Here is a 22,501-nt window from a genome sequence, read left to right on the forward strand (position 1 = left end):
ATTACTGAACTATTATAGAAAAGAAACAAACAGGAAACAAAGCCAAAACTTGATTCTTTGAAATAACTAATGAAATTCATAACCTTCTGGTAAGAATTATCTAGGGGGAAAAAAAGAAAGAAGACACAAACAACAAATAACAGGATGGAAATGGGGCCACACTACAGATCTTGCAGATAATAAAAAAAAAAGGAAAAAGAAATTGCCATTTTCTAATCCAGAATGAAATAACAGATTTAAGCAATGATTGTTTGTGAACCCTGAAATCACCAGAAGAAAGACTGGTGAGGAATTTTATAATGAAAAAACAAAACACCTGAGCCCACTGCTCAATATGAAATCTCTAAAAGTGTGACAACTAGACACTGTTTCCTGATGTTTTGTAATATGAACTTGACAAAACAACATATGAGGTTTTGTTTTTAAAAAAAAAAAATTGAAGCAGAATATAATCAATTCTCCAAATGTAGTTTTCAGTTTACAGAAAAGACAGGGCAAATGATACCATGAGAATGATGACCACCAAATACAGAATGTGGAAAATTATCTAAGCTCATAACCCCTTCAACAAATAGATGATATAGAGAAAGATGAAAGAGAGAACCATTCAAGATTAAAAGGAGTTTAAGATCAAAAAGAAAAAAAAAAACTGTAAACAAAAACAGACTTAAGAGACACATCTACTTAATGAAATGTGCAGACCTTATTTGGATCATGCTTCAAACAAATCAACCAGAAACAGGTATTTTTTGATATAGTCAAGAAAACGTGGTTCAGTTTCTTTGGTTTTTTTGGCTTTTCTTTTGTAACATCTGCATTTTATATTGTACAGCTTCCTCTTAGGTACTCAGTCCTTAGGTACTAAGGACACAGAATGGTAAACTGGAAAGCGTTGTTGTTGATTTTGTTAAATGTGATCATATCACAGATTTGCTCTAAGTTCTTAATTGGATAAAATATGATGTCTCAAATTTTCTTTAAAATGCACAACCAAAAAAAAGCACAAAACTTCTGCAGAGAAAATGACCAGACTGTATTAAGCAAATAAAGAAAACCTAGATTAATGAAAAGATATACCATGTTTACCGACTGGAAGTCTACACATTGCAAAAGGGGCGATACTCTCCAAATTGACCTATAGATTCAATGCAAACCCAATCAAAATCCTAATAGTTATTCTGTTTGTCTTATTTCGTTAGAATCTGGTGAGCTGGATTTAAAATTTATATGGTAGTTACAAAGGACCAAGAATAACAAGTCACGCCAAAAAAGAAAAACAAGATGGGAAGACTTGCTACATCAAATATCAAGACTTACTATAAATATACAGTAACCAAAACAAGGCAGTATTGGCTGAGGGAACCACTGGAAGAGAAGAGAGAGTCCAGACAAAGACTGTAAACAGAGGGTGGACTATAACAGAGGTGGCACTCCAGAGCAGTGAGAAAAGAACACACTTTTGATAAATGACACTGTGACACTAGAAAAATGAAACTAGAGTCACTTTTCAAATGATAAAGAAAAATTAAGTTCAGGCAGATTACAGAACTATAGTATATCTCTTTCACAGGAAAAAAAAATAAGGGCTTTAAAGCAATATAAAGAAATAGAGAAAAAAGCTTCTAAATGCATTAAGTATAAAGGAAAATGTCAATAAATTTAACTACATTAAAGTGAATAGCTTGTTTGTCAGGCCAAGTGCTCATACCGTTGAGGCCAGGACTTTGAAGCCAGCCTAGACAGCATAGTCAGACCCTGTTTCTATGCAAAATAAAGTTGCTGGGCAAGTGCCTGTAGTCACAGCTACTCAGGAGGCTGAAGCAGGAGGATCTCTTGAGCCCAGGAGTTTGAGGCTCCAGCTATGAACTGCACCACTGCACTCTAGCTGGGTAACAGAGCGAGACTTGTTACCTTGTTACCCAAAGTCTCAAAAAAAAAAAAAAAAAAAAAAGAATAGCTTCTGGTCACCAAAAGAATACCACAAAGGGAGTTTAAACACAAGCCACCAGTTGAAAGATGTTTATCATACATAATTAACAAAGGTTTGAAATCTAGAACACACACAGAATTTCCACAAATCAATAACAAAAAGACAAACAATCCATCTTCTCCCTACCAATTCAACCAAAGATTTGAACAGGCACTTCACAAAAAAGAAATACGAATGTTCAACAAACATGTGAAAAGGTGTTTCAATTCATAGTAAGGAAAATCAAAATTGAGATCACAAAGTGATACCGCTATATACACCACCAAACGACCAGATTGGCTAAAATACAAAAATCTGGCAATACCAGTTGGCAGATAAAATGTAGGGCAAAGGTAAGGCCGGTGGGCATGGTGGCTCACACCTGTAATCCCAGCACTCTGGGAGGCCGAGGCAGGTGGATTAACCGAGGTCAGGAGTTTGAGACCAACCTGGGCAACACCGTAAAACCTCATCTCTACTAAAACGACAAAACTTGGCAGGGCATGGTGGTGGGCACCTGTATTCCCAGTTACTTGAGAGGCTATGGCAGGAGAATCGCTTGAACCCAGGAGATTGCAGTAAGCCAAGATCATGCCACTGCTCTCCAGCCTGGGCAAAGAAGTGAGACTCCATATCAAAAAAAAAAAAAAAAAAAATAGTAGGGCAAAGGTAGGAGTATAAATTGACATAACCACTTTGGAAAACTGGCATTGTCTACTAAAGTACAAGATAACATGCACCATCACACAGTAGTTCTTTCCTGAGTATGTGTCCTACAGAAATGCATACTTGTGTGTCCCCAGATACAGCTAAACTGTTCACAGGAAAACTGTTTGCAATAGTCAAAAAGCTTTCAGTTCTTTAACAATAGTTGGATAAATGTCAGTATATTCAAGAACACTATTACAAAAGAACAAATTCAAACTATTAATATATGCAAAATCCATAAAAGTCACATATTCTGCATGATTTCACATATATAAAGTCCAGAAACAACAAAATTAAATTACATTATTTGGCGGTAGATAGGTGCCAAAACTAGACAGACAAAAAAGAAAAGAAGACATCATTCAGGATATCATCATTCCCTAGCAAAAAAGGAGAGTAATAATGGACTCGCCTGCAACATTAAATGGATTCATCCAGTAACATCCTTGTGAGCTTGCTATGATTTAATAGATGAAAGGGCTTGGCCTATATTTGGCATGGAATGTAATTTTTCTGATTTCTTTTTCTTTTTAAAGAATGTAATTTTTAAAATTCAGAGTCAATGAAAGTAAGGAAAGAGACTATGTGAGCACCGTCAAGTCTTTACCAGTGGGATAGTTAGGGACCACATGGGGAAGGACAAAGTAGGGAAGCTCAGAGGACAGTTTAGGAGACAAGCCAGTGTTGCAAGTGGCGTGAAAAGGCACCTGTAACAGGCAAGGACAACAGAGGACAGAAGGCAAACCTGAGGGAGGCGAGGGATCCAGGACAGACTGCCTGTCAAAGGGCAGAACAGGAGGAGAGAGACTTTCAGCTGAGAAAGGAGGGGAAAATGCTTTCAGATTCACAGAAGTTTGGGTAGAGTGTAAATGGAAAGAGAAGCCTTAGTTTCTGCTTTCTTCAGGGAATTAAGAATCAAGGTCATCTGCCGAGCCAATGTGAGCCTGGAGTTGAACCCTGCCAACACCACACACAGTGACAATGGAGCATGGCATGACACACTGCCACTGAGGTCCCTGATGCACAGTGCAGTCAAAAAACAAAGCGGGCAGACAATGCTTCCAACTGATGCTTCTTGGTGCTTCTCAATTAAGGAATGCATGACTTTTCTGAGTACTGCATATGTGAAAGACACTCACTTAGCAATCCTAATCATTTCAACACCGTGAAATTCATCACCATCTCCTTCCTGGCTTACCAGGCGGTCAGTAAAACAATAACAAAAATAATGAAAAAGCCTAATAAGATGTTACCATTCAGACACAACCCCAGCATCCTGATGACCATCTATATCCCACCTACATCATCAGCCATGAAGTCTCCTCAAAGCTGTCACAGAGAAGTGGCCCCAGTTGTCAGCTTAAAGCACACAACACAGTTGTCAACACACTGCACAGGCCTAGTTGGACTTACCGGTTGAAGGTGTTCTCAATGAAGGCATACTTCTCCAGGCGAGTAAGCAGAGGCAGGTTATCCTGGCCTGGAATGTCCAAGAAGGCCGTCACTTTCATGTTGTTGCAATCTGGACCATAGTCTTCAAATCCATCTAAAGAGGAAGAGTAGGGGGGATAAAAACAACTCAAAAGTACGCATCAACTGGCCTTGGGGCATGCTTTCAACCTTCACAAGAAGCCCTTTCACAGCTGAAGTCTCAGAATCACAAAGTGGAGAATTCAGCCAAAATGAAATGGTCAGTTGAAGAACCCCAAAAGAAAAGTAATAGGTATGAGAGTCACAGAGAAGAGCCGGACACCTTTCTTTTAGTGCATGGGTGAAGGGAACCACTTCTAATGCATGGGTGAAGGGAACCACTTCTAGTGCATGGGTGAAGGGAACCACTTCTAGTGCATGGGTGAAGGGAACCACTTCTAGTGCATGGGTGAAGGGAACCACTTCTAGTGCATGGGTGAAGGGAACCACTTCTAGTGCATGGGTGAAGGGAACCACTTCTAGTGCATGGGTGAAGGGAACCACTTCTAGTGCATGGGTGAAGGGAACCACTTCTAGTGCATGGGTGAAGGGAACCACTTCTAGTGCATGGGTGAAGGGAACCACTTCTAGTGCATGGGTGAAGGGAACCACTTCTCTACTAAAGAACATAGCAAGTTAGCAGATGCTCACCTCTAAGAAAAACAGCCACGTGGGGCTGTGCAAACAGGTTAAAACAGTCAAAGGGAAAACAAATCAGTTTGGCCCAGTTAGCAAGACGCTGACAGAAAGTCCACTCCACATCTAGTCTGTTCTAAACGTACTTATGTAACCTCAAAAATGCCATGACATACAGTCCCATCCATCCATATCTGCGGCCCTACAACACCCAACCACACCTGTTCCTCCAACTTATTCTGGCCAAAACTGAGCCAATTAGCATCCTTCTCTTCCATTTTTTTTTCTCCCTGAGACTAAGTCTCACTTTGCTGCCCAGGCTGGAGTGCAGTGGTACAATCTCAGCTAACTGTAAACTCCATCTCCAAGGTTCAAGTGATTCTCTTGCCTCAGTCTCCCTGAGTACCTGGGATTACAGGCATACGTCACCACACCCAGCTAATTTTTTGTATTTTTAGTAAAGATAGGGTTTTATCATGTTGGCCAGGCTGGTCTCAAACTCCTGACCTCAAGTGATCTATCTGCCTTGGCCTCCCAAAGTGCTGGGATTACAGGCATGAGCCACCATGCGCAGCCCCTCTTCCTGTTTAAACCTGCTCTTTTCCCTCCTGTGCAATGGCGTGGCTGAATTCATGGACTCTGGAGCCAAACATACCTGAAGTGGGATGAATCTCACAACTACTACTCGCTGCTGTGTGGCCAGAGTTTGTCACTTCACCTGTCTATACTTCCATGTTCTCATCTTGAGGGTGGGGATGAGACCCCTCCCTTGCGCTATCAGGATGTAGAAGTAAGTGGGGCCGTGCATGGGAAGACTTGCAGGATCTGGCCGACCTTGACATTGTTCACCTCCCTTTACGTACTCCATGCTTCACACCCCGACAGCGTTCTGAAGATGCTGTTCCCTATCTCTCCCATTTGACCTTTAGGTCTCAGCTAGGGTGAAGCCTCTTTAGAATGCCTTGTTTACCCACTCTCCTCACACCTCAAGTGTTCCTGGTGATGGCAACCTGTGCCAACCTCCTGCAACATGACATTCACTGTTTATCTACAAGAAGCCCTTACACCGTTGATACTTCTGAGGGCAGAACTGTATCATTATTGTCGGATTCTCCAAGTCTAGCACATAGGCTTGGTAAAATGCATAGTCTTAGAGTGAATTTCCTTAATGAGCATCTACTATGTGCCCCAGCACATTATTAAACACCTAATGAGTATATTCACTTTAAGACTGCATTTTACCAAGTATGGTCTCTAACAAAACAGTGAAAGCTCTTAACCAACCACTGAATTAACTTAGTTTTTCTATCCACTCTATAAAACACACTGACTAATCCCAGGGCACAGTGAACACTCATATTGAAGGGGCTACTCTCTAGGAATAACAGTAGTAAGAGGAGTTGTTGGGATGATGATGAAAATCAAATAATGGCTACATTTTTTTTGAGCTCTTATAATAGGCCCGGGACAGGGAAGTAGGTTTCACATGTGATTCAATTCCCACATCAACTCAACCAAGTAAGAACTATTCTTAGCCTCATTTTACCGATGAGCAAACCAATACCTAGAGAAGTGAGGCAACTTTCCCTCAGTCACTCACCTAATTTGCTCTAACCAGAAGGGGGCTCATGCACAGCTATTCCCACCACGAGTTATCTGCTTACTAAGAGTCATGTCCTGTGATGTTATTTCTGAATGTTAGTTTGAATTCTTCAGAAAGATTCAATAAAAATGAGTTATTAAAACATAGCTATCAAATTAGGAGTAGATAAAACAAGTAGAAAATACTGTAAACACACTGTAAAAAATGACAAGCATTTACATTTGCATTGCCTGACATATGTTCTCACACCATATAAGACACTGAACCTGGAAATGTAGGCAAGGCCTTACAGGTGTGATCTACAGACAAAGGGACAGAGTCCATGTGTCAAGCAAGGCAAGGCCTTGGCTCAGATCACATGGTCAGCCTATGAATATGCATTCTTCAATTAAAATGAGAAGCTTTAGAAATGTAGCCATCTTGGCCAGGTGCAGGGGCTCACACCTATAATCCCAACACTTTAGGAGACTGAGGTGGGTGGATCACTTGAGGCCAGGTGTTCAAGACCAGCATGGCCAACATGGTAAAACCCTGTCTCTACTAAAATACAAAAATTAGCCAGCATGGTGGCACAGGCCTGTAATCCCAGCTACTCAGGAGGCTGAGGCAGGAGAATCACTTGAACCTGGGAGGTGGAGGTTGCAATGATCCAAGATCACACCACTGTACTCCAGCCTGGGCGACAGAGCAAGATTCTGTCTCAAAAAATAAGAGATGTAACCATCTTTTTTGAAGAATCCCTGCTATGACCAACTTTTTCTATTAAGCAGTCATCTTCTCCTTCCATTCCTACTAGAAATTAGGGCATCACACTGAAAGGATAAGGCAGGCAGGGAACTGCCTAGAGTTGAGAGCTAATTATCAAGAGGACCCTTGCTATTTCAAAGACAGCCTGGCAGAGTTTGTGCCCAGTAAAGAGAATTACACCTGGCAGGGCCCTCCACTCTCCCACTCCCCAACCTAGTCTTTTTATTACTGGAAAGACTTAGGAAAATAAAGATAAAGTAATAGGCTTCTGAAGACTTCTCTAAGGCTAGTTTTGGCAAAAGAACAGCTTCAATAGTTAGTTCCAGAAAGATTAATCTCCCACTCCCCCACCTAGTCTTTCCATTACTGGAAAGACTTAGGAAAATAAAGATAAAGAAATAGGCTTCTGAAGACTTCTCTAAGGCTAGTTTTGGCAAAAGAACAGCTTCAATAGTTAGTTCCAGAAAGATTAATCGGCACCTGCTCTAGAGGTGGAGATGCAACCCTCCTATCCCTCGTCCAGAAAACTAGATAGCTGGGTGAGTAGCCCTGGTGTGAAAAAGTATAGGAGTCCTACCAGGCAGGTAGAAGAACCAAGTCAATGCAGGCAGTAATGGAAAAGAGTTCAATATAGAGATGACAAGCTTGTGCTAGGTACTTAGTTTTCTTTGAGCAAGAACCACATCTTTCCTCAACTAATTATTTTAGTCTAATAATATAAGCTTATTAAAATTTTACACTGTGTAACAGCTACTCAGAGTATTTTAATAAAGAATTTATACAGTTACAGAAAAAATATGCATGATATAATCAAATATGCCATTTCTCTGCATGGTAGCTGCCCTAGACGAGCAGGTCCACACCAGGTCACAGCCAAGCCCAATCACCACAGTCACTGTGTACGATGTACTTCAGAGCCCAGAAAGAACAGGCAGCCCCGATCCCACAGATAGTTACACAGCATCTGCAGGCCCAGGATGCAATGTACTTGAAAACACCGTTTAAAGCAGCAGTTCCTAACCTTTGGAGTACTAGTTTTGGAACCTGAAGATATCTATAGTCATACACACCCAATACTTTCCCTACAGGATCAGGGATTTCAAAAGATCTACTGAGGACCACTCTGTACTTTATGATTAACAACATGGTGTTCTAAAGTAACAGAAAATACCCACTCTTCAAAAAACTGTATTTGGTCAGACAACTAACAAACTTAGCAATTAGTTCCACCAAAGAATAGATGTTATTGGAGAATATTAATGATCCTATCACACTAACTATATAAAACTACACTATCAACAAGGAAATAAAAGCTATGTATAAGCCATACAATAATGAATAATCATTTATCCTTCTTGGTTACTTCTATAAACTGGAAACTGTGCTAAGAGCTTTCTGTGTAGTAGGAGTTGTTTGTTAAATCTTGATAAAAACCATATCAATCCCATTAAAAAAAAACCAACAGGCCAGGTAAGGTGGCTCACACCTGTAATCCCAGCACTCCGGAAGACTGAGGTGGGAGGATTGCTTGGTCCAGAAGTTTGAGATCATCCTGGGGAGGAAAGAGAGACTTTTCCTCCAAGAAGAATATAAAAACTTAGTGCTTGTGACGGTGTGTGCCTGTGGTCCCAGCCACTCAGGAGGCTGAGGCAGGATGATCATTTGAGCCCAGGAGGTCGAGGCTGCAGTGAACTATGATCACACCACTGCATTCCAGTCTGGGTGACAGAGACCCTGTCTAAAAAAAATTTCTTAAAAAGCGAAAGAAGCTCAGAGAAATTAACAAAATTTTTGTTCATAGAGTGGCAGAGTCAGAATTTGAACTCGGTCAGACTCCAGACACTGCACTGATGTATACTGCTAGAGAGGAAACCTACACTTCAGTTTTAATTTTCTAAGAAACCCCTCCCACCTTCCACTCCAAGCCTCAGGTGCAGGGTCCTTCCCTTAGTTCTTCAAATGCACGAAGATCCTTCATCTCGATGACTTTGTACCTGCTGTCCATTGCCTGGGACTTCATCTTGATCACTTTGTATCTGCTGTTCAGGGCCTGGGACTCACTTCTCACACCCTCCCTCCCACCTGAGCTTGGGTGTCAGTGCCCAAAGCGCCCTCTCCATACCCCAGGAGGCCAGGCTCGCCACAGCCTCTCCTTCCTTCCAGAAGAGGTCAGGCAACCTCCTGGCTGCCTTGGGGCCGTGAGAGGCCCTGTGGCCCCAGGGGCCCCCGGGCCCTGTGCCGGTCTCAGACCAAAGAAGATATACAAGTGTGTCGTTAAGCACAGGAAAAGATGGACATCATCATTAGTAATTAGGCAAATGTCAAAACCACAATGAGATAATACTACACACCCACTAGTAAGGCTGAAATTTTTGTTTTAACTGACTATACCAACTATATCAGCAAGAATGAGGAGCAGCTGGATGTCTCATACATTGCTACGGGAAGTGCAAAACGGTATATCCACCGAAACAGTTTGCCAGTTTCTTTAAAAAATAAATATACCTACATGTGGCCCAGTAAATCCCACACTCCTTAGGTATTTACCCAAGAGAAATGAAAACATATGTTTACACAAGGATTTGTACTTGATGTTCATAGCAGCTTTATTCATAATAGCAAAAAACTGGAAATAAACAAAATGCCCATCAACTGTTGAATGGATAAACAAATTGTTATATATCCATATAATGCAATGCTTCTCAGCAATAAAAAGGAATGAATTACTAATATCTAAAAACATGGGTGTATCTCAAACACATCATGCCAAATGGAAGAAACTCGACATAGAAGATTTCATACTGCATAATTCTACTAATATTCTGCTATATCCTAGAAAAGACAAAAATACAGTACATTTAGCAGGTCAGTGGTCTGCTGGGCTTAGGGGTGGGGAATGTGTGCTGGCAAAGGGGCACAAGAAACTTCTCAGAGGGGCTGGCAAAGTATTTCACCCTGATTATGGTTGCATGGTTGTGGACACACAACTCGATGTTAAGACTCATCTTAACGAAGTAAACCGATGAATTTCATTGTATGCAAATTATACACCAATAAAAGTGACAAAAAAAAATAAAGACGAGCAGAAGCCATACCAGCTGTCCATTCTTCTACACCTTCTGAGCTGGGTTCTGTGGAGGCTACGGTGAATCTACTTGGCAAGTTGCCAGCACTGCTCTGATAAAATCAACCCTTAAGAATATCAAACTCCCTTTGCTCTGATTGAATATTTATGAAGTAATCTTGTGATCTTAATTTCCTTGAAAATTTCAATTAAGATCCAGAGAATGCTAGATAACTCATAACTCTTAACAGCAGTGATGAAACTACAGGGAGCTGCATAGCCTTTAGGGACACCTTCGCTTCACTGTAAAGATGTGCAAGAATATACCTTAAAACTGCCCAAGGATTTATGTTTGTCAGTGAGGTCCTATTTGCTCCTCACCAGCGCTGGGAAAGCACTGTCAAGTTCCTACTCCAGACTTTGTCCAGTGGGATGCTGCTGACCTATGAACCTCAACGTCAGCCTTCCAAGCAAATACTCATCCCAATTGTAGCAAATAATAAATTGACATTCTGATTTCTAGTCTAACATCAGTACTGTTTCCATCCCCACCGTCACTGCCCTAAGCCAGTGTAGCAACCCAGAGGAGCATGGACTTTTAGACAACTAGGTTCAAGTCCCAGGGGCTGCGACGTCCAAGAACATGACAGTGGAGCTGAAGAAAATGGAACTCTGTTCCTCTGTCTCTCTCTCTTCCTCTCTCTCTCTCTCTCCACACACACACACACACACACACACACACACACGTGCATACAATTTCAACAAAATTTTTTAATACATAGAAAAGCAGGAAGGCAAGAGGAAGGAAGGACATTCCCAGGGCCAGAAAAGAAGACAGAAATCAAAGCGATATTAGTCCGCAAAGGTTGACTGACACTCTATCACCGACACTGAAGACCTAGATGCAGGTCCGTATAACTGGATTCCTGATGCCCACAATAGCTACAGAGAGTGATTTGAAATCAAGAGCCCAGTTTAAGACAGGTGTAGAAAAGGAACTACGGTAAGGATGGGAGTAGCAGGAGGGTAGTCACTCATGACAAATCAAAACCACAGGCCTGCACAGCCTGTGAGTGTAGAGCCCAAATTTACACTATACCCAAAGTGCAGGAGCCCGAAGCCGAGCTACTAAGAGGATCGCCATCAAGATTCATTAAAATTCCAGGCATCCTGGAAGAAGCAAACAAGAAACTGTTCTAAAGAAACACTTTCACAACCTAAGGCCCATGAAACGTCATAAAACAATCCCTGAAGACAAACAGATAATAAAAAATTTCAAACTACACATGGCTGCAAACTATCCTCTGTAGAGTTTAGTAGACAGAACAAGAGAATTGCACCCAAGATTAGAAACATTAGAAAAATCTAAAATACATTATCAAATAATTATGCCTAGAATGAGTAAGATTTTTAATATAGATATTATAATAAAAGGAGGAAAGTGTGGGGCTGGGTCAAGCATGTTTGAAAAAAGAAGAGGAAATGAAAAACAGAGACAATGTAATTAAGATTCCAGTAGCCAGCTTAAGTAGCAGTTTAGACACAGCTCAAGAGAGAGTTCGTGAGCTAGAAGACCGATCTGACAAATAGCCCAGAGTGCTGCACAGAGAAATAAAGAATCGGAAAACATAGGACAGCAATTAGGACACATGAAAAACGGAATACCAAGTCTAAGTTAAATTGAACAGGAATTCCAGAAGGGGAGATCTGTGAAAATAGGAGGGGACAATATTTAAAGAAATAATATTTAATAATTTTCCAGAACTGAAAAAAGATGAATATTTAATTTGAAGAAGTACAACTCCTAAATAAAATAATTAATAAGAAATCCATATGTGGATGTACTGCAGAATACCAAAGGCAAAGAAAACTGGAAAATTAAAGATTAAGTCCCAGATTTCCCACCAAAAAGATGTTAGAGGCACAACTGTATAATAGGTGTGTGGGACCTTGATCAGAATACCTGATTCTGAACTATACTCCTACTTCTTATGAGGTAAATAACCTTGGATAAATATCTTACCTCTTTGACTCTCAATTTCCTCAGCTTAAAATAGGTATAACAATGCCTATCACAGATGATTAGTGTAAACTAAATGATATAAGACAGATCAGGTGCGGTGGCTCACGTCTGTAATCCCAGCACTTTGGGAGGCTGAGGGTTTGAGAACAGTCTGGGCAACACAGTGAGACCTCATCTCTACAAAAAATTTTTTAAAAGCCATCCATGGTGGTGCATGCCTGTGATCCCAGCTAATCGGGAGGCTAGGATAAGCGGATTGCTTGAGTCTGTGAGGTTGAGGCTGCAGTGGGCCATGATCGCACCACTACATTCCAGCCTGGATGACAGTATCAAACTCTTGTCACAAAATAAATAAATAAATAAACGATAGATACATAGATATAAAAGCATCTGACACACCTAAGTGCTCTGAAAAGATCGGCTGCTGTTGTTATTATCACTGAATCATTAGCCAATTTTATTACTAATACTGCTTATGTTTATATCTCCAGAGTTCAGGGCAACCACAGACACTAGACAGTACCAGGGAGGGCAAAGAGGGGGAATCCCCAGGAAGGAAAGCCGGAGAGGTGAAGTCTCTGTATTAAACTCTGCCCAAACCCTGGCTTGAGCCCTAAATCAAGCATTTGTGTGACAAATTCCAATCAGCACAACTAAGGCTAAAAGAATTGAACCAAGATTTGGAATATTACCCACTAAAGGGGTGATGAGTTAACAGTTTGACCCCAGTCAATTTAAGTGTTATCCAGTGCCTTCAGGAATCTCACACTGCCCAATTTTTTAAAACTCCTAAAACTTTGTTTCTAACACACCCTTTTAACATAGCCAGCCACCGCAGACTACAAGAAATATTAAAAGAAGTTCTGTAGGCTGAAGTGGAATGAAACCATTTGGAAACTTGTATTTTCAAAAGGAATCAAGAGCATTAGAAATGGTAAATATTTAAAAACTTATTCGTCTTAATTTAGAAAATACATATGATAGTTTAAAGTAAAAATTAAAACCTTGTACATAGAACTTATAACATATATAGAGGTTCTATATATTTTAAACTGTAACATAAAGCGGGGGCAGTAAAGGGAACTACGCAGTTGTAAGACTTCAACATTTTATACAAAGGGATACAGTATTAACTCTAAGTAGACTCTTTCACGATTTTGTTTATTTTTGGAGAAACAGGGTCTTGCTTTGTTGCCCAGGCTACGTTTGAACTCCTGAGATCCTCCTGCTTCAGCCTCCCAAGTAGCTAGGACTACAGGCACATACCACCAGATCTGGGTTCTCAGTAGACTGTTTCCATCTCTAGTGCTAGACCTGGAGGTCCTTTAAACACTGGGACCATGTCATATAATGCCTCGCACATAGCACAGACACTTAATACACACTGGTTTCTATAGAAATCACTCTCCCAAGACTTTGATTACCAGGATTCAATTCAGGAAAGCCTATCAGCCCTGAGAAAGCTGAGAAAATCCAACTTTCACAAAACCAAACCTGAGATGCAGCACCTCACCTAAAACCACCTGTAGGTGTACCTACAATGTGAGTTAGAAGGCAGCCAAAGACATTAATTGATTTTCTTCCGCTTACAAAATGAGATATCTGAGTCTCAAAAAAAACAGGGCAAAAACTAACTGCTAAAGTAAAATTAATGAATTCACAGTCAATATAATGTACATGAATTAATCGAAAGTATTCAATCATCCTATTGACGAATTTAGCAAAACAAATTTTGGTAATTCATATTAAGTATAGAAGTAGAGGCAGAGAGAGGAAAGATGTTTCAAATTCATCAGAAATAATAAGAAGTATAAATAACAGGGGTTTGTGTTTTAAGCAATGAAATTACAATTTTGGTCCTACAAAGAACAAAGAAGCGGGCTGCCTAGCTGCTACCACCCTGGGATAGTTCTGCATTAATAAGCCATCGGTGGCCAATCACAGCATACGAGATCCCGCCCCCATTCTCTCACTGGTTGGTTCTATACTATCAGGCACAGCTTTGAGCTCAGCCAGCCATGCTGCAGGTGTACAGCCTGGTCACCTGGCCACAGAGTGCGGACAGCTTCAGACAGCAATCCCCAAGTGTGACACATGAAAGGTACACTGAATGTCATTAAATCACACAGTGGGAAAGTTATTCCCTTCTTCATTTTCCAATTAAATAAAGGAAAGTTTCCTTTTGTGTGAGTATGTCTTGAACACTTCCCTAAGACTGGTAATCCTCCTTTTAATACAAAGCAAGTCTCAGCTCAGAATCTTTTGCAGGCACTGTGTCTATAGATATATAGAATTTTAAAATGTTATTTTATTTGTTTTATACTTTAGTTAAGTTTCATTTCGAGCAACTGATGTAAGTTTTCTAAAATGTGTTTAAATAAAATAAGTTATTTGACATGAAGAAAAATCCAAGTCATATTATGAAAATAAAGTAAAAATTTAAAAAATGTGGCACACAAATGACTAATGTCTAAAAAATACTGGATTAGCAAAATCCAAGGAAAATATTTCTACTAATATCATCATATTCATATGTAAAAAACAGTATCTTTTATTCCAAGTACTGACGATCATTTCTTTCCCCACATACACATTTTCCCTGGTGTGGATCAACAGTTTGGACTTCCTCAAAATTAAGAAATGCTACTTGAGCCCAAATTAATAAGATTATCAGTAAAAGTATTACTATTGACCTGTGAATGCTGTGATGTTGTATTTTTTTCATCTCCTTCAATGCACCAGGGCTTATTAAAATATACACTGAAGCCAGATTTGGCTCTCCTTTCCTCAAAGTGAATGAAAATGGCCAGCGTTCATTTCAATGTCAACTGTGAAGGCATTCTTACCAGGTAACGTGATGAATAACCTCTTCGCATGATGTTTTTATGGTTTTTTTCTTTATTAAATCTTTAAAAACAAATTAAATCAATCAACAGCTGATGAACTATATAAAGATAACATAGCAGGATTCCTCAACCTCCTAGCACTAACAACACTCTTTGTTCTGCGGGGTGTGCACTGTGAGAAGTTTAGCCACATGCTTGGCCTCTACCCACTAGATACCAGGAGTACCTCCACCACGTTGTGATGATCAAAACCATCTCCAGCCATTGTCAGATGTCCACTGGGGTGGGGGGAAGCAAGGCAAAATCACCCCAGTTAAGAAACACTGTAAAAGAGAAAGATGGGCCAGGCAATGTTACCTGCGGGTTGTCCAACCAGGCAAAAAGATCTGGCCCACCTCGCTTTTCTGCCTCATCTCCCACTTCTCTCCCTCTCTTCTTCCAGTCAAAGGCCTGGTAGCTATTTCCCAGACACTCAAGTCACTTCCTGGGGAAGGGCCTTTTCACTGGCTAATCCCTCTACAAAGAATTCCTTCTCCTCTTAAAAATCTTTGCTCATTCATCATCCTCTCGATGAGATCTTTCCTGACCACCTTATTTTAAAATTGCAAGTACCCTATCTATAGCCCCCTTAACCTGATCTACTTACCCATTTTTCCAAAGAACTCACTGCCTTCTGACACACAAAACATTTACTTCCTGTGTTTACTGCTTGTCAGCTGTGTCCACTTCTTCCACTTCTACCCTTAGGGTAAGAATCTTTGATTGGCTCATTGACATGTCTAGGCCACCTCAAGTATTCAATAAAAGTTGCTGAATGAATGAATGAATGCATGGTAAAGATCCACCAAGCTAGTTTGCTACATCTCTTAACAATGGGAGTAGCACATAAAATGATTCTTGGTCTCAAAAAGAATGTTCTAGAGGCCAGTGTGGTGGTTCATGCCTATAATCCCAGCACTTTGGAAGGCCAAGGCAGAAGGTTCGCTTGAGACTAGCCTGGCAAACATAAGAAAAACCCCATCTCAACAAAAAAGTAGAAAAACTTAGCAGGGCATGTTGGTATGCACTTGTAGTCTCAGCTAGTTGGGAGGCTGAAATCAGAGGATCACTTGAGCCTGGGAAGCCAAGGCTGCAGTGAGCCATGACTATGCCACTGCACTCCAGCCTGGAGACAGGGTGAGACTCTGTATCAAAACAATAATAATTTTCTAGAATTTACATTTCTAAGGCTGGGTGCAGCAGCTCATACCTGTAGTCCCAGCACTTTGGGAGGCCAAGGCAAGTGGATCACTTGAGGTCAGAAGTTTGAGACCAACCTGGCCAACATGGTGAAATCTTGTCTCTACTAAAAATATAAAAATTAGCCAGGCATGGTGGTACGTGCTTGTAATCCCAGTTACTCAGGAGGCTGAGGCAGGAGAATCGCTTGAACCAAGATTGTGCCACTGCACTCCAACCTGGGCAACAGAGTGAGACTCTGTCTCAAAAAAAAAAAGAATTTACGTTTCTAGCCACTGCTAAGTTGGTATGTTGTCTGTCAGCTGCTGGCAGAAATGAGGGGCTAAGGTCTACCATGTGATCTTACAGTCAATTACTCTGGGACCCAACAATCCAGACCACACATAAACATCAGGAATCTTAAGCATTCAAGTTAGAAATGAAATATGAAGTCTCACATAAATAATTCCTAGTCAGATTTTTTTCACTGCATTTTTTTACATTTGAAAACAAAAAAAGCTGCCAACTCCATTTATGAAAGCTTCATAGGATGCAGAAGAACAAAGCTTTCTGAACAAAACAGTTTCTAACAATAATTTCAAGCTGTCTTGGCCCAATGTAAAATAAGAAACAAACCAATATTGATCATGTTTTGACTTCATGTGTCATCTACACTATAATAAGCTTTTAAGCAGCAGCTGCTTTCTATGCTTCTGCCACTTTCTAAATTTCTAGGTTTACTGACAAGTTGACACAGGGCACTACTGACTCTTTAACAAAAATGATTTAAAGCTAGCAAAGCAGAGTAGAAAAAGGACCCGGAAAAGGGCCAGCATGATTCACAGGGGTCAGTGGCCTCTCCTACCATCCCATATGCTTAGCCCCCATCCCCTGACTCTGCACACACGAGCCACCCTGAACTGTATGCCCAACACCCCTGCAGCCCTCTTACACCACAGTCGGCAGCTGTGGCTGCTCCTTGCCCTCCAGGGAGTACAGTTTAAAAATCCACTTTAATAGCTAAAACATAGACAGCTCACCTCTACCATACAAACCACTTCAATAGCTAGGACATAGCTCTCCTCTACCGTCCACTTCAATAGCTAAGACATAGACAGCTTACCTCTACAGACAGCCTCAGCCATCAGGGTGGCTGAGGTGGGAGGATCGCTGGAGCCTGGGTAGGCGACGGCTGCAATGAGCCGTGATTGTGCCACTGCTCTCCTGCCTGGGAGACAGAGTGAGACCCTGTCTCAAAAATAATAATAATAATTGTTCAAAATTTACATTTCTAGCCACTGCTAAGTTGGCCAGTGTGGTTCTGAGCGCACACAACCTAAAACAAAATCAGTTCATCTTCAGAAAGGTCCTGATCACTTCACAAAGAATAAAAGGATTTATTATCCTTTGCCCCCGATGCTAGGTGACTACATTTTAAAAAAAAACAGGGAACTCCTCTCCGACTAAAAGGCCCACCGGAGAAAAATATTTCCAGAAACTACAACCTTGAGAAAAAAGGATTTGCCCTCCTCTGTGCTAACTAGTTATTCAAGGGTTGTCCAACCCTGTCAATATCTCTATCACTTAACATATGCTGGGGCATAAGGGAAATCAGATGAGGATGCTATAGTGAAACACACCACAGGCCCTTGGGTCCTCACCTATGTGTCAGTGCTTCTCACCAGACACCAATCTGTCTTAAAGCAGGCTAAGTATGAATTAATATCTTATATATAACATTAGGTGAATGTTATATATAACTATAGTGAAACACACCACAGGCCCTTGGGTCCTCACCTATGTCAGTGCTTCTCACCAGACACCAATCTGTCTTAAAGCAGGCTAAGTATGAATTAATATCTTATATATAACATTAGGTGAATGTGCATTGCAGATTCAATGACAGCAGACATAATCTAATAAATACAAAAAAACTTTACAGGTCATTTTGCAAGGATCAGAAGATCAATACAGAAACAGAACGCATACTGGCAACAGACTCACCTTGAACGTCCCCTCCTCCCTCATGGTTCACTGCAGGCAATAACAGTAAACCTAATTCAACAGAGTAGTGGTCCCTGGACACCAAAAGCTCCCACAGGAACAAAGATCATCATGGACATCACAACCCACAATGCCATGGTGGTGAGCAGCATGGGATATAAGCACAGACAAACAGGAGGGACACAGCTCCACCTGGAAGAGAGTGGAAGAGATGGGAGACAGCTTCCCTAGAACACAGGTGCTATGTGAGTTGGGCCTGGAAGACTAAACAGAAATCTGCCACGTGGGAAGAGAGAGAATCTGGGAAAGGAAAAAAGAACATTCCAGATGAAGGGGCAAGCACAGCAAAGTACACTGTCTGCCACCTTCAAGGGGTTCAGGGGCACTGAGCCATTGACACAAAGCCCCCAAGCCCTGACTGAGTAGTCACACTACAGTTGGCTTTAAATGGAAAAGGGGAAAAAAATAAATATAATAAAACATACCCAATGAGATCCCTTTATTAGCCCAGACATAAGCAGAGCTGGAGCTGGAGGCAGAATGTTATGGCCTGTCTACCCCAGCAAGCATTTTCATTAAGATTCTGTGCTCCAGCCATTCCCAATATTTACGATTCTCCATTCAACATGTCACCCTGTCATTATAACTCTACATGAGCTATGCTACCCTGGGCCAGACCAATTATCCAGGCAATCTAGTATCCTGATTCTGACATAGCACTAGGGGACGCTGAATAGGGAACATGATAGACGTAGTCCCCCATGTCCACGTCTGACTCAAAATATTAGAAGATTGGTTAATGGTGGCCAAGGAGTTTAAGCCTTATTTGCAAAATTTGTAGTTAAAAAAAAAAAAATAGAAGAATAGAGAATGTATTCATGTAGGACTTATATAAACATAATTTTTTAGAGGGTCATGTTAGCCACTCTTCAATTAACAACTAAATCTTTGCAAGGCCTTAGGTGATTTTGGGAAAACTAGAATACACCACTCCCATAATGTGTTATTTAAAGTAGTTTTGTTCTTCTCACTAACAGGCTAATACAGATTCCTGAATTGGGACTATTGCTAATAGCGAGACTAGACAAGCTTGATGCGTCTGACAGATAAAGAACACTCTTGATTCTTTACTGGCTTTTGGTGGGGAAGTGACCACTGCACACTTCAGGTCCTTGTTGACTTAACTACATTTAAACAGCAAGTTGCACAAGCAAACTTTCTCTATATAAATGTCATTCACTAACAAGACCCACACTGATTTATTAGCTCTCAGATGAGCAGATCCATCCAATGCATAATGTTTTATACTGTAAATCTTTGAGGGCCACTGATGGTTATTACTAGCACTATGCAATGGGCTGGCTGGAAAGACCAGCCTAATTCACGAGCAGCCATGCTTTCTGCGCCATGCAGACATGGAAATTCCTCTCTCTAATTGTAGCTTTAATCATGGCTTCTAAGACCCATCATTATTTATAACTCTTTTACTTATTTTTATTTTGAGATGGAGTTTTACTCTTGTTGCCCAGGCTGGAGTGCAACTGTACAACCTCGGCTCACAGCAACCTCCACCTCCCGAGTTCAAGTGATTTTCCTGCCTCAACCTCCTGAGTAGCTAGGATTACAGGCATGCTAGTGCATGCGTGGCTAATTTCTTTTTTCTTTTGTTTTGTATTTTTAATAGAGACAGGGTTTCATTCACCACGTTGGTGAAACCAAGCTGGTCACAAACTCCTGACCTCAGGTGATCCACCTGCCTCGGCCTCCCAAAGTGCTGGGATTACAGGCATAAGCCACCATGTCCGGCTAACTGTGACTTTTAAGCTGACAGTCAATGGGAAACTTTTACTCAGGTGACCTGATAGGAAAGAACTCTGCAGCTCAAAGCAGTGCATATGATCCATTCTGATGTTACACATCTCCATTTTCCTGCCAATTCACCCACTTGAGGGACTGAATTGGAGAAGATGAGGGTGGTAAAGTCTATATGGCATTAATGAATGAATGGAACAGTATTATTTACAAATGCAATGAGTTCTCTAGTCAGCCTTGAGGTAGATGCGAAAGAAAAAAATGGTTACAGAAGAAAGTCAAAGCCTTTGGGGTGAGTGTTGGGGTATAGAGTCCTCTATTTTCCTACTGTTTGAAATAGTTAAAACAATCAAGCAATATACTCAGACCAAGCAAGATAACTTCACCAGCATCTCCAAAACCATCTCGTGCTCCCTTCCACTTACTACCTCCCACAACGGGTAACAACTCTCCCACCTTCTAACAGCCTAGATTTGCTCTGCATGGTTTTATAGTTTGTACAAATAGAACCATGCAGTATGTACCCTTTTGTGTCTGGCTTTTCAGATGTTTGTGGAATCATCTATATTACTGAGTGGAGCTGTAGAGCATTCTCATAGCTGCACAGTATTCCACTATGTGAACATACCACAACATATAATCCTTTGTAGTCATGATGGATATTTGAGTAGGCTGCAGTTCCTGACTTTTAAGAATCATGCTACGGCCGAGTGTCGTGGCTTATGCCTGTAATCCCAGCAGTTTAGGAGACCGAAGTGGGTAGATCAAGAGGTCAGGAGTTCAAGACCAGCCTGGCCAAGATGTTGAAACCCCATCTCTACCAAAATACAAAAAATTAGCCAGGCATGGTGGCAGGCACCTGTAATCCCAGCTACTCAGGAGGCTGAGGCAGGAGAATTGCTTGAACCATGGAGGCAGAGTTTGCAGTGAATGGAGAATGCACCATTGTACTACACAGCCTGGGTGACACAGTGAGAGTCTGTCTCAAAAAAAAAAAAAAGAATCATGCTACTATGTGTAGCATGATTCTCCTGGTTATATGTCCAACCAAGCATAGACTTATATTCTCAATAAAACAGGTTTACAGACATGCTTTTACAAACATGTTTTTTGAGAATGTATGTCTATGCTTGGTTGGGCATATAACCAGAAGAACTGTTGGGTTATTCAAATTCTTTTTTTAAGGTTTTCAGAGTAGATATAAATCATGCAAATGTGTGCTGGAATCTTCCATCCCTGAAGAAAAGCCCCTTGAATCCCTCCAGCTGCTGCTTCTTGAAAGGCTGTGCTTTCTCCTACTGGGCTGTGAGCCCCAAACGCAGTGAGCATTCCTCAAAGTGCCCAATGCCTAGCCATGGCTTGCTCTATTCTGTGCCTTGGCTACAAGGCACTTTGACCACTGAGCTACTAGACTCCAGGCAGGCCACACTGCCTCAACTTCCAAAACTTTCCCAATTAATTCCAATCTGGCTTCTGCTTCTTGGCTTTGCTGAACCACTTTTCACTAAGGTCAATGAAGACCCCCTAACTGCCAAACTCCATGGCCTGTCTTCAGTCCTCATCTTACCTGACCCTTCTAGGACAAGTGACATAAATAAATGATTATCCCAACAAAACCCTGGCTCCAAGGATCTCCTGGTTTCTTACCTCCATGGCTAATTTCTAGAAGCTTCTGCTGCCCAGGGAGTACACCCTTCACCTTCTCCTCCAACATTCCCCTCTCATCCTGCTCCCATGGTTCCAGCTACCACCCACCACTAATGACTCTCACGTCTCCTCTCCAGTCCTAACTGCGCTCCAGAACCCTTTAAGAGGGCTTTCTGGTGGCCTTGACAATGCCACCAGGATCTGTGGCATCATTTCTCATGTGCTGTCCAGTGCCATTCACTGTGTTAAACCACAGGGACCCAAAAAAAGGATCAGACCCATTCTAATGGTCAATCTACTAGCCAATTAGTAAATGCTGCCACAGGAAAATACAGGGCTCAGGAAATACAAAGGGGTGCCTAGCCCAGTCTGGGTGGAACGGAGTAGAGGTGTCAGAAAAGTTCTCCACAAGACCTGAAGCCCTGTCTCTGAGTTGACCCTTCCCTCACCACCAGTACTATCTATCAACCCTATTCCCCACTCCCATGCCCATCTCCTTGATTGAGACCCCACTCCCCTCACCTGGACCCCAGGAACACACTGGGCATCCCACCCCAGCTTTTCCTCCACCAGTCCTTCCTTTCTTCAAAGCACAGAGCAAATCTAGTCACTCCCCTGGTTCAGATTCTCCAGTGGCTCCCCATGACTCCATGGATAAAAGGCCATCACTTTACCTTACAGTAGACTTAAGAGCCATGGGTGGCCTGGCCCCCACCTCCTCATCTCACCTCCTGTGTCTGTCCTTCACTGTTCC

General features: G+C 41.5%; 1 protein-coding gene across 1 annotated transcript in view; it reads right to left on the reverse strand.

The window, feature by feature from the left end:
* Nucleotides 1-22,501, reverse strand: part of LOC100413665 (serine/threonine-protein phosphatase 4 regulatory subunit 1) — a 78,380-nt gene that overhangs the window by 49,154 nt on the left and 6,725 nt on the right. The window contains 1 exon segment of the mRNA XM_078372014.1: nt 4,091-4,223. Within this exon segment, the coding sequence (XP_078228140.1) occupies nt 4,091-4,223 (133 nt within the window).

This window comes from Callithrix jacchus, chromosome 5 (assembly GCF_049354715.1).
Source record: "Callithrix jacchus isolate 240 chromosome 5, calJac240_pri, whole genome shotgun sequence".
Taxonomy (NCBI): Eukaryota; Metazoa; Chordata; class Mammalia; order Primates; family Cebidae; genus Callithrix; species Callithrix jacchus.